This window comes from Oreochromis niloticus, linkage group LG23 (assembly GCF_001858045.2).
Source record: "Oreochromis niloticus isolate F11D_XX linkage group LG23, O_niloticus_UMD_NMBU, whole genome shotgun sequence".
Lineage (NCBI taxonomy): Eukaryota > Metazoa > Chordata > Actinopteri > Cichliformes > Cichlidae > Oreochromis > Oreochromis niloticus.
In genome coordinates, this window is record NC_031986.2 from 27,491,288 (window position 1) to 27,504,914 (window position 13,627).

Consider the following 13,627-nt stretch of genomic DNA (forward strand, 5'->3'; position numbering starts at 1 on the left):
AACCTTTTATCAGTGTCTTAAAAAGTAATTACACTATAAAGAATATTGATCTCCAAACACTGAAGTCTGTAGTTTTGTTATTCCACTCAGTTGGATCATCAAACACAAGAATCAGAAGTATGAGCAATGAAAACTGAACCAATGAATTGAAAGGGAAAATCCATCCATCTTCCACTTCTGTGATTTAGGTTGACGGAGAAAAAGGAAATATTTCAAAGCTAAAATCAGAGATCAGGATCTTTGTGGAATTCTAATTCATTGCATCTCTAAAATAGCAGAATAAGTCACACGGTTTTATCTCTTCTCAGAAAGTATGAATAAACTCTGAACTATGAATAAATATGAATGGTTGGAAAAGCAAATACATTTCTTTCTATGGGAAAACATTTAAATGTTCCTTTAAACTATAGGATGGTTTCAGCTGTCAGTCAGCACCACCCTTACACGTGGATGTTGTAAGGCTGTTAGAAACCACGTGGTACTTGTAAGATCTTATAACTTGCCATTGTTCTGCATCAGCCTAACAGAGCACCACTTCTCTCCAGGTTCAGGAGAGAAACCATCACTGCACACGATGCTTTTCCTCCCAGCTGCTGCTCTGTGCTGTCTGTGTTCAGGTGAGTGATTTTATTGAAACAAGAGTCTACCATCTGTAACAAACACTGCCATACTAACCTGTCTGTGTCTCTACCACAGTGATTACTGTGGCTGAAGAGCTGATACAGAATGATTTAACTCTGACCAGGAGAGCTGGAGAAAGTGTCTCCTTCAGCTGTGGGGGAACTGACCAGTGCAGCAGTACTGTTGTATACTGGTACCAGAAGAAAGACACAAGAGAATTATTCAGAATGCTTCTTTCTATTGACATAAGCAGCGGTGCAATAAATTGAGGCTATAACCACCCTCAGCAAAATGATTTCTCAGCAGTGAATAATCAGGGCAGCTGGGCTTTGGAGCTAAAAACAGTTAAAGACGTTCATTCAGCCATCTACTACTGCTCTTGTTACAAAAGTACTCACAGTGTGAAATCATCCCTGCAGGCTGAACAAAAACCATCAGAGGAAAAGCAAGAAACCACAGCTCCGTCTCAGTCTGAGAGACAACAGTTAGAGAAATTTTCAGTATTTAAATTGTACAGGTTAAAATGCTCATAATATGAAAGGGTAAAATTAGTACTTGTAATTAAAGTTGACAGCTAACTGGGAGTACTGGGAGTACACAGTAAAGGTGGATAAGAAAGAAAAAATGTCACAGACCAGTTGTATGGGAGGTTTTTCCTCCTGAACGTTAAAAGTTGATATGTATCATATCATGGATTTGTATGTTGATGATATTATTGTTTCCACACATGGTCGAAAATATTTCAGACTACATCAAGTCCATTTATGTTCCTCAGTCTGTGTCTGTGGGAACAAATATTTTTAGTTTTGAAGTCATCATAGTTTTAAGACATTTTGTTGACTGACTTCATAGAAAGTGAAGAAAAGATACGACTGAAATAATAAATAAATTCCACTCTATATTTGAAGGTTAATGTTTTGCAAACCTCAGTCTCAGTGGAAAACTGCAACACACGCCTCAGCTGTCACTCAGCAGCAGCACTGACAGCTGCAGCAGTTAATGGGAGGTTTTAGGAGTTGTTAGAAACACGTGGTCCTCGTCTGATCATATAAACTGTCCTTGTTTGGCCTCGTTTCTATCAAAGCATCACTTCTCCTCAGATTCACCAGAGGAAACGTCACTGAACACAGCGGTTCACACAATGCTTTTCCTCCCAGCTGCTGCTCTGTGTTGTCTGTGTTTAGGTGAGTTTAAGCCCAACAAAAACTACATGTAAGAAACACCATCAAACTGACATTTTTCTCTCTGTGTCTTTGCAGCGCTGGTTACCATGGCTGCAGAGCTGATGCAGAAAGATTTAACTTTGACTGCAACACCTGGCAAAAAAGTCTCCTTCAGCTGTGGAACTGCCCAGTGCAGTGGCAGCTATGTGCACTGGTACCAGAAGAAAGACGATGATAAGTTCAGAGTGATTCTTCATATTAACATACGCACTGGTGAAGTCGACAGTGACTACAACCATGCTCAGAAAAAAGATTTCTCAGCTGTGAAAAATGAGAACAGCTGTGAGTTGGAGATAAATGCAGTTAGCCTCGTTCATTCAGCCATCTACTACTGCTGCTGTGCTCAAAGCTCTCACAGTGACAAAACATCCCTGCAGACTGAACAAAAACCATCAAAGGAACAGCAGCAGACCACAGACCAGGTTCACACACACACTGACACAGGCATCACCTTTAAAACCATAACAACTAGTTTGTATTCTATTTATATAAGAAGTAAAAATAATCAAGACCAAAATAAATTCAATAAGAGCCAAAAGATGACAGAATTGGGAGTAACAGATAAAAGTGCCATGTGTTCACATTCAGGTCAAAAACAGCAGACTGTAAAATTCCACAAATATTAGCTTCTTCTGACAAACATCAAACAGAAGTGTCTATATTTTTGGGGGGAAGCAATATTCCTCTACAAGAACAGCTGGTGATCAGCAACTGAGGGAAAACCAAAACACCAAAAAGAGTGATCACAGCTCCAGAAACCACAAAGCATATGGCTTTGAAAAAATAGAAATAATAAAAAATAATAAAAAGAACCCCAACAGTTTGAATCCAGGATTCTCAAAGTATAGCCAACTGGCCAAACACACCCTTTAGTAACATTATAGTTGTGACTGTCATCCTCATGAATGTCAGCCAACGCTAAAAGTTACATCACATCCGCGAGTGCAAGCTGTGCTTTGGTGTCTTTTTGGTGTCTTTGATTGTCCAACTCTTATTTCTGTAACCTTGCACATCTGCACAGAGCATACAGGTTGGTTTCTTTTCCTTTACAGTCATTGCTGTCATGTGCTGGTTCCTCCATGAGGACTCATCATAATAATCATGCTTAGATTTGCAGGCAGTTAAACTACAAAACATGCAGCAAGTTTCTATTTTGTCTGTGGAGTTTTTTTTTTTTTTTTGTCTCTACCGTGTTTATAATCTTGAACAAACAGAAGAAACCGTTTAGCTGGACAGATATTTGTTCTTAGAAGCCAGAGGACGACCAAAGTGCATACTGATATTGTAACACTTGTTGGCTGTTGCTAGGTCCCAAAACACACTCAGATGGGTCGGCTGGTGCAGTTAAAGTGACTTATTTGCACAGTTTTATCTTTGCAGACCGTTCATTGATTCCAGACAATCGCTGTCAGCTGTGTCCACCAGGCTCTCCTGACACTGCCCCTGAACTCCTGTGCAGCTGAGCCACAGACTACACCCTGCCACAGCAAATGAATCCTGTTACAGTGCTACTCCATCAAAACATTGTTGAGAAGTTTAATTCTGAATGAAGCTGCCAACCTGCTGTTTGGACAAGAAGAAACTTGTGAAACAAAGGTCAGCTCAGGTAGCTCATCATCTGGAGGCAGAAGTTATGCAGAATATTCAGCTTCATGCAGTTTTTACAACATTAATTCATCTCGACTAAACCAAATCACGGAGCTGAAATAGACTAATCAGACCTTACAATATGACCACGACAGGTGACAAGATTATCTCTTCATCACAGCACCTGTTAGTGGGTAGGATATATTAAGGAGCAAGTAAACATTTTCTCCTCAAAGTTGGTGTGTTAGAAACAGAAAAACTGGGCGAGTGTAAGGATTTGAGTGAGTTTGACAAAATGGTAATGGCTAAGTGACTCTAAGACTCCAGACAACCGGGCTTTTTCAAAAATGCAGCGTTTGTGGGGTGTTCCTGCGGTGGTCACTATGCATTAAAAGTGGACCAAGGAAGAAACAGTGGTGAACCAGTAACTGAGCATCTGTGGGATCTACAGGACAAACACGTGTGATCCATGGAGGTCCTTCCTTACAACTTACAGGACTTCAAGGATCTGTTGCTAACATCTCAGTGCCAGATATCACAGCACATCTTCAGGGGTCGAGTGGAATCCATGCCTCAGGACTGTTTTGGCAGCAAAAGAGGGACCAACACAAAATCAGGCAGAGTCATAATGTTACGTCTGATCGGTGTATGACACTGCTTTACCTCAGCTGTCACATTCAACATCAGACAGGTTTTTGTACTGGTCTGTGTCACTGTGTGAGGGGACAGGATCTTTGGCTCTGGAGTTAAACTGTACGTAACAGGTAAGAACAAATGAATTCATTTTCCTTACAGCGTTCAAAATGACAATTTGTTCAAAGCCAGTTTCCGTTATGCCCGACTTTAAATGTGTTTTTATTAAGGTCGAAAAAAAATGTGAATCTCACTGAATATGTGAGGTATTCATTGTTTTTTTTAATCGTGAAAAGTCCTAAAAGTCTGATGTGAGCAGGGTTACAACTAATCCTTATCTAACAAATTTCAACACCTTTTTATTTATTTTATTTTTATATTTGTTTGTAAGCTCAAAAAGACAACAGATTCACTGGGATTTGTAAAACAAAATCATTCAAATTAAACATTGTGGACATATTTGCAGTAAATCATAAGTTTATAAATAAAATGTTATTCATATTTGAGCCTTAAGACACATTTAAGGAAAGTTAAAAAAAAACTACTGACTTAACATAATCTAGAATATTGTAGTGGATGTCATTTGGAAATTTAAATTTAAATTAAATGTAGTGCATTATACAGAACTGATTGTGTTTGCCTCCAACGCTTTAAGTTATGTTTCACATATCGAAAAAATTGCTATTTTTTAACTATACATGAAAAAATTACGTCTCATGGGAACGAATGTGAACATAATGTTCTGAAGTTACTGATCTTTGATCATTTTAATGTCATTAAATGTCATAAAAATATTTAGTTATATTAATCACAATATAGATTAAAAAAATCCCATGTACGAATATTTCTCATAAATGTTTTCAGATGAAATTACTGTAATACTTACATACTAACCTTAATTATATATTTTAAGAGATTAAGAGATCCCAAATATAAAATCATAATGAAAACAAAGATACAATTAAATTCTGACATATTATAAAAACCGATATACAAATATTCACATCGTATATATGAAATCTTATTTGCAACAGTTTTAGAATAATTACAAACTATATGGTTCAAATATAAACAGAAACCATAATGTATGAAGCACATTATGGTTTATATCAATACTGTAGCAATAATATGTGAAGGATGTGATTTATTTTTACATCTATAGATGTGTTACATTGTATTGTTATAATTTTAAATTGTGATAAAAGAGACGTAAAGGACAAAGGAGTTAATTGTATTAAATATTGTATGTTAATGAAATCAGTTTAACTTTGATAAATATAATTCTGCCTTTAATATATGCTATTATATTGTATATTATAACAATAAATCATCTGAATATTATTAAGTGTTTAAGATGAGCCATTACATGGCCGACAGGCACTGATGGGTAGTTTGGTGATAATGAAGCCTGTCAGGTCACACTGAGTGAAATTCTGTGTCTGCTGTCAAACTTCAGATATGCCGGTACTGAAGCCCTCGGTGACAGTGTACCAAGCAGCATCCAGTGATCATCTGGAGGAGAAGAGATCCCTGCTGTGTGTGGCCTCACAAATGGTTCCTCCTGTGGTCCAGATCACCTGGAAAAGGCAGGAGCAGGACGGATCTTCGCTGGCATTGACCCCTGGTGGCACAGAACAGCTGGACGTCATAGAGTCCGATTACACTGCCAGCATCTTGTTGATCCATCAGCGAGACGAGAACTCACATACATATGACTGTTCTGTCACACACGAGGGGGGGACGGTGGAGCAACAAATAGAGGAAGGTAATGAAAGTTTGTTGCCTTTTCAGCATGAAATTGGCTACGCAGCTACTCAAATGTGACTTTTCTGTTTCAGGAGTTTCTCAAAGTCCACCAAAAGAACTTCCACCAGATACACTTTCCACCAATCAAACTTTAACAGAACGTCCATCATCAGAACATCCTGTGTCTCAAAAACAAGTAAAACTGCTCTGCCTGGTGTACACGGTGCTGATCACGAAGAGTCTGGTGTACTGCTGTGGAGTCTTTCTGCTCAGGCTCGTCAGACGCAACTGCAAACACGCAGCTGACTGACTGTTTCCTTCTTCTTGGCTTATCGCTTTTTATATCATTTATCACTCAGGATTTAGAAAAATCTGTAACAGTGCAGCATTTTGGCTGTTTTTTTACTTTCTTTTTTATTTCAATATTAAAAAAGAGCTGAAACAGAAAAGGCTGAATTATTAGCTCCCTAGTAGATAATTCATCATTTATAGCATTTGTTTAATTAAAACAAAGTGTTGCCTGCTCTTCAAAGTATTTCTCTGCAATATTCCAAATAAAGCAAACAAAAAAATCTTGCTTGTTTGAGTTTAATTTTGTAGAAAACTGCGAGAAACAGCAGCACTCCCAATACATGCTGATAGGCAACGACTAGTGGTAAAAGAAGAACAAATGTTTAATGAGATAGAAACAGGATTTTAAAGAAAGATAACATGAAACCATAAATCTGTTAGATAAAGAACATGCAGGTGTGTCTGAGCCTTATTTTTAGTTCACTATCATTGGGATTGCATAGTCATGACACTATGTGATATCATAGTGTGGAAGTAAATATTCAAAATCATAATGTTCACACACAAAATCATGAATTCCTTCCTGGTGCAAAAAAAAAGTGTTAAACACAATGACCCAATATTTATTTGAATATGAAATTTTAAATGTTAAAATAAATTAGAATTAGAGTTCATCTTGATTGGCTTTCATTTTGTAAAGGACATATTTAGCAGACACATTTATGGATCTCACCAACGTGTTTATGTCATTCAACAACAATTAGCTCTATGACCTAAAATATTATTTAACATGTTCTCCATGATTCAAAGCAGATATAACTATGAAAGCGAACTCCAGTTGTAAGCTCTGTCCTCTTTCAGACGTCGCAAATCAAATGTTTCTTTATACAGATAATGTGATTTTCTTATTAAAGGACACAGAATTAAAAACTCTCTAACTAAAGGAACCAAACTATCAGGAACCCGTGGATGTTGTTTTCTGGACTCAGTCTCAGTAAAGTAAAGATATCATCTTTACATCAACTTAAGTTGAAGATGTAACAGAATTCATCTTTACAGAGACTTGAAACCCTGTTTACCCACTGATATATTTTTGAGATGTCCAAATGGTTCACAGAAAAAAATGTTGAATTGGGGTTGTTCTAAAAAAAAGCAAATGCGATATTTTTTTCTATTGTGAGATGGTTGTGATCAGACATCCAGTAAATAGCTACTTTTGCTACACAGACTTATCTAACTAATCATATTAGACCGCTTTTTTTCAGGTTGTGTGTGTGGGTTTTTTTTTTTGTTCTGCATATCTATATATCAGTTATGTAAATTATGTGTTATTGTGTGTTCCATGGTGAGATTGTTTAAAGCCTCTGAACAATGTCATGATATCAGTGCAGCTGTTAGCGCTGCTACCCTCAAGGGCATCCTTTAACTTTTCAAACAAACATGGATCGCTTTTTAACTTTTGAACTGAATCTCTTTCAAGCAGATTGAAGTCTGTCAAATTGTTTTAGTTTTTAAAAATTTTCATTTTATTTGAATTGCCCTGAATGCTGTATTTACTTTTTCTACTAAACATTCTGTATTAATTTCATCGATTGTACTTCTATTTTTTGCTAACTTTTGAAACTGACTAAAACTGAAGTATTCTGGTAGTTAAGGGGCCAGATGGTCCTGATTAACAGTGAAGATTACACTGCAATAAACTCAAACACCTGACTTTGTTAAAGCTGCACAACAAAAATAAATATGCTTCAAACAAGCGGCAGAAAACAACAATCCATCCATCCATCCTCATCCGCTTTATCCGAAGTCGGGTCGCGGGGGCAGCAGCCTAAGCAGAGAAGCCCAGACCTCCCTCTCCCCAGCCACCTCCTCCAGCTCATCCGGGGGAACACCAAGGCGTTCCCAGGCCAGCCGAGAGATATAATCTCTCCAGCGCGTCCTGGGTCTGCCCCGGGGCCTCCTCCCGGTGGGACATGCCCGGAACACCTCACCCAGGAGGCGCCCAGGGGGCATCCTTGTCAGATGCCCGAACCACCTCAACTGGCTCCTTTCGATGTGGAGGAGCAGCGGCTCTACTCTGAGCCCCTCCCGGATGGCCGAACTTCTCACCCTATCTCTAAGGGAGAGGCCAGCCACCCTTCGGAGGAAGCTCATTTCTGCCGCTTGTATCCGCGATCTCGTTCTTTCGGTCACTACCCACAGCTCGTGGCCATAGGTGAGGGTCGGGACGTAGATCGACCGGTAAATTGAGAGCTTCGCTTTTACACTCAGCTCCCTCTTCACCACGACGGACCGGTGCAGCGTCCGCATCACTGCAGCCGCAGCACCAATCCGTCTGTCGATCTCCGGCTCCCTTCTCCCATCACTCGCGAACAAGACCCCGAGATACTTAAACTCCTCCACTTGGGGCAGGAACTCATCCCCGACCCGGAGTGGGCATTCCACCCTTTTCCAGCTGAGAACCATGGCCTCAGATTTGGAGGTGCTGATCCTCATTCCCGCTGCTTCACACTCGGCTGCGAACCGTTCCAGTGCGAGCTGGAGGCCCCCACCCGATGAAGCCATCAGAACCACATCATCCGCAAAAAGCAGAGATGAGATTCTGAGGCCACCGAAGTGAAAGCCCTCTGCCACTTGGCTGCGCCTAGAAATCCTGTCCATAAAAATTATGAACAGAATCGGTGATAAAGGGCAGCCCTGGCGGAGCCCATCACCCACCGGAAACGAGTCCGACTTATTGCCGGCAATGCGAACCAAACTCTTACAACGGTTGTATAGGGATCGAATGGCCCGTAGCAGTGGGCCAGACACCCCATACTCCCGCAACACCTCCCACAGGACACCCCGAGGGACACGGTCGAATGCCTTCTCCAAGTCCACAAAACACATGTAGACTGGTTGGGCAAACTCCCATGCACCCTCAAGTATCCTCGAGAGGATAAAGAGCTGGTCCAGTGTTCCGCGACCAGGACGAAAACCGCATTGTTCCTCCTGTATCCGAGGTTCGACTAACGGACGAACTCTCCTTTCCAGCACCCTGGCATAGACTTTCCCAGGGAGGCTGAGGAGTGTGATCCCCCTGTAGTTGGAACACACCCTCCGGTCTCCCTTCTTAAAGATGGGGACCACCACCCCGGTCTGCCAGTCCAGGGGTACTGCCCCTGATCTCCACGCAACATTGTAGAGGCGTGTCAACTAGGACAGCCCTACAACGTCCAGAGCCTTCAGGAACTCGGGGCGGACCTCATCAACACCAGGGGCTCTGCCACCGAGGAGTTGTTTAACTGCCTCAGTGACCTCGACCCCAGAAATTGGCGGGTCATTCCCCTCATCCCCAGACTCTGCTTCCTCCTCGGAAGACGTGTCAGTGGGATTAAGGAGGTCCTCGAAGTATTCCTTCCACCGTCTGACAATTTTCTCAGTCGACGTCAGCAGCGCTCCGCCAGCACTATACACAGTGCAGGTAGAGCACCGCTTTCCCCTCCTGAGACGCCTGACGGTTTGCCAGAATCTCTTCGAGGCAGTCCGAAAGTCTTTTTCCATGGCCTCTCCGAACTCCTCCCACACCCGAGTTTTTGCTTCAGCCACTGCCCGAGCCGCATTCCGCTTGGCCTGTCGATACCTGTCAGCTGCCTCTGGAGTCCCACAGGCTAACCAAGCCCGATAGGACTCCTTCTTCAGCCTGGTGGCTCCCTTCACCCCTGGTGTCCACCATTTGGTTCGGGGATTACCACCACGGCAGGCACCAACCACCTTGCGGCCGCAGCTCAATGCAGCAGCTTCGGCAATGGAGACGCTGAACATGGTCCATTCGGACTCAATGTCCCCAGTCTCCCTCGGAATGTTGTTGAAGCTCTGCCGGAGGTGTGCGTTGAAGATCTCGCGGACTGGGGCCTCTGCTAGACGTTCCCAGCACACCCTCACTACGCGTTTAGGTGCACCGGGTCTGTCCAGCATCCTCCCCCGCCACCTGATCCAACTCACCACCAGGTGGTGATCAGTTGACAGCTCAGCCCCTCTCTTTACCCGAGTGTCCAGAACATATGGTCGCAGGTCTGGTGATACGATTACAAAATCGATCATCGACCTGCGGCCTAGAGCGTCCTGGTGCCACGTGCACTTATGGACACTCTTATGTTCGAACAAGGTGTTCGTTATGGCCAAACTGTGATTTGCACAGAAGTCCAATAACAAAACACCACTCGGGTTCAGATCAGGGAGGCCGTTCCTCCCAATCACGCCCCTCCAGGTCTCGCTGTCGTTACCCACGTGAGCATTGAAGTCTCCCAGTAGGACAACAGAGTCTCCAGGTGGGGCACCTTCCAGCACCCCCCCAGGGACTCTAAGAAGGCTGGGTACTCTGAACTGCCACTCGGCGCATAAGCGCAGATGACAGTCAGGACCCGTTCCCCGACCCTGAGGCGCAGGGAACAAACCCTCTCATCCACCGGGAAAAACCCCAACGTACCGGCAGCAAGCCGGGGGGATATTAGAATACCCACCCCAGCCCGCCGCCTCTCACCAGGGGCAACTCCAGACTGAGACAGAGTCCAGCCCCTCTCCAGGAGACTAGTTCCAGAGCCCAAGCCATGCGTAGAGGTGAGCCCGACTATATCTAGCCGGTACTTCTCAACCTCATGCACTAACTCAGGCTCCTTCCCCACCAGAGAGGTGACATTCCATGTCCCTATTGCCAGTCTTGGCAGCCGGGGATCGATCCGCCAGGGCCTCCGCTCCTGGCCGCCGCCCGACACACATTGCACCCGACCCCTATGGCGCCTCCTGCGGGTGGTGGGCCTGCGGGAGGATGGGCCCATGTCTCCTCTTCGGGCTGTGCCCGGCCGGGCCCCATGGACTAAGGCCCGGCCACCAGACGCTTGCCCTCGGGCACCCTCCCCGGGCCTGGCTCCAGGGCGGGGCCCCGGTAACCCTATCCCGGGCAGGGTAAACTGTTCCCTCGATGTTCTTTTCATACGGGTCTTCTGAATCGCTCTTTGTCTGGTCCCTCACCCAGGACCAATTTGCCATGGGAGACCCTACCAGGGGGCAAAAGCCCCCAGACAACATAGCCCCTGGGATCCCTGTGACACACAAACCCCTCCACCACGATAAGGTAGCGATTCACGGAGAGGGAGAGCTGTGTCCCCACCTCTGCCAGAGGTGGGGACACAGCTGGCTCAGCAAGATGAGTTTGGAGCTCTGGAAAGTGTAAAGGCAGCCAGTGAGCTTTATTCTCCTTTAACTGGAGAAGTTGTAGAGGTCAACACGCTACTGGCAGACAACCCTGGTCTGGTCAATAAATCTTGCTACAAAGAAGGTTGGCTCATGAAGATGAGCATTTCCAAACCTGCTGAGCTTGACACTCTAATGGATGAAGCTGCATATGAGAGATACATCCGTTCTATTGAGGACTGACATAACACCTCTCTGTATGTGCTGTGCACCTTCCCTTTTTCTCACAACACTGGCAGAGAGAGGTGCACAATATGTGCCTGTCCGTTAAAACGCAATACATAGCATTCTCCAGTGGAGCTCTTTAGCTCCAGACTACTGATCTGTCAGTGCTGTAGAGCTGTGAACTTTAGAATTTCTTTACAGACTTAATTTAGGGGACCTTCCAGACTGCATTGACCTAATATCCAGTGTTGATTTCTTGAAGCGTCAAACCACCAAAAGATGGAAGAGACTGAGACTAGAAAACAACAAATGTTGATGAAATATTTCCTGACACTGACATCTAATTTTCCACCAGCATACATGAGCTAAATACTGAAAGCCCTGATTCCAAACTTATCATTGATTCACTTCATGTGTTTAGCTGGAAAAAATAAAAACATGATCAAATGGAAGTGAAATAAAAACATGTGAGGTGAACCGCTCATGTTTGTTTCGAAAAGAACAATAAGTTGTTTGTTTCAGCGGTTTCTGAGTCTGTCTCTGTGTGGTTTGTCTTCTCGTACGAGCAGGATGTCCGAGACTCAGCGCTGAACTGTTCTCATGCGATCACTTCATAAACTTTAAATTCCTATAATACTGTTTAACTTTGGATTCTTCCATATTCTTTGCATGAATGGTGCTAATTGCACCAAAAATCTCTGACATATATTTTTAAGTTGTGTTCATCATTACTGACCACTAAAGTCAAACCTGCATTCATGTGAATAAACACATGACCTCGTCTTGTATGTAACACTAGTGTAGCTCAGATTAACCTTAATGTTGGTTTGTGCAGCCAAACCTAAAATTCATCCTAATGACTGATTTTAATAAACACCAGCTTAGATGTTGTAGGACCAACATTATTAAAGACCAGTTTGTGTTCCCCGTATTGGTTTTGTAGGATGCAGCAGACCTCACTTCTAATTTTTTTCGAAAAAACAAAAACAAAAAACCTAAACAAACAAAACTTTATTCGATTTCATCATTATGGCACACAGAGTCACTGCAGTGAAGGGATCTGAATACTTCCTGGAATTATTGTGCAACTGTGGCTGTTGCTGTAACTGTAACTGTCACTGTGACATTAAAGTGAGAACCCCCAACTCGCACAGAAACCCACACAGCCCAGCTGCTGCACAAAGGGAAGCTCTGATTGGCTGTCAACTGTTTTTTTCTGTCCTAATAACCACTGAGAACAGATCCATATCTGCTGCTGCACCCCTCTATCTCATTCTTTTCCACTGAGCGCTCCGCCCACTCAGAGCTGAACTGACCCCATCTGACCCACCTGCTACATCATTTACTTTTTATTATTCATTTGCTCTGTGTTAATGACTGACAAGGTTTTGCTACATTAAATAAATCGAGGGCACAAAGCTTGTATTGAATCAGCTGTTTTGGACGATTTCAAGCTTGATTTAAAAACCTTTAAAGCTTTAATGACTTTTAATCCAACCATCAGAGCAACGTGTTAGCAGCTTCAGATTAAGGAGCAACACTGATCATTACAGTTACATTTTCTGGATGAAATTACAGAGCACAAAATATTAATTCAGTTACACTTAGTATTTTTTGAGTGTGTGTCTGTGTGTGTTTGTGCATGGTGGTGAACCTAAAATATGTAATATAAAAAAACCTGAATTATACACATGAGACATTATGTATCCAAATAACTGGGCTTTAAAACTTCTAACTCTATATCTTTGTAATCTATATGTTTAATGAACATGGAAACAAATGAAAGATCTTGTAGTCCAGACAGCAGGTGCTGCTTCTGGGCCAAGTTTAAATTTATTTCTGGATAACTTATAAGCATGACTAAACCTTTCCCACTGTCCTGTGCACTGTCTGCAGTCTGCAGCGTGATTGTATGTTGCAAAAGAGTCTTTACTTCCCTCCAGTGGTCACACTGAGTCACAACAACGCTTATGTGTCTCACAAGATTATTGATTATTAAACAGGTCATTCACCTCAAACAACACAGGTCTTCTACTCAACCATCTCGAATTTACATCAAAATGTTGTGATACAAAAGTTTGAACATGTATAATGGTTGCTGACAAATTTTAGCTTCATAAATCAAATTG

At 42.8% G+C, this 13,627-nt stretch overlaps 1 protein-coding gene and 1 gene segment (V, D, J or C); both read left to right on the forward strand.

Annotated features, from left to right (window-relative positions):
• Nucleotides 1-473: 473 nt before the first annotated feature.
• On the forward strand, nucleotides 474-3,521 carry LOC109201570 (Ig kappa chain V-V region L7-like). The segment is given in 3 exon segments: nucleotides 474-617; nucleotides 1,881-2,266; nucleotides 3,225-3,521. Coding segments are annotated over 3 exon segments (441 nt in total).
• A 379-nt stretch (nucleotides 3,522-3,900) lies between these two features.
• Nucleotides 3,901-6,471, forward strand: LOC109194560 (immunoglobulin lambda-like polypeptide 1). The gene is made up of 4 exons (XM_025903271.1): nucleotides 3,901-4,048; nucleotides 4,154-4,195; nucleotides 5,521-5,829; nucleotides 5,903-6,471. The coding sequence occupies exons 1-4, from the start codon at nucleotides 3,901-3,903 to the stop codon at nucleotides 6,118-6,120; spliced, it is 717 nt and encodes a 238-aa protein (XP_025759056.1). The 3' UTR covers nucleotides 6,121-6,471.
• Nucleotides 6,472-13,627: the final 7,156 nt, after the last annotated feature.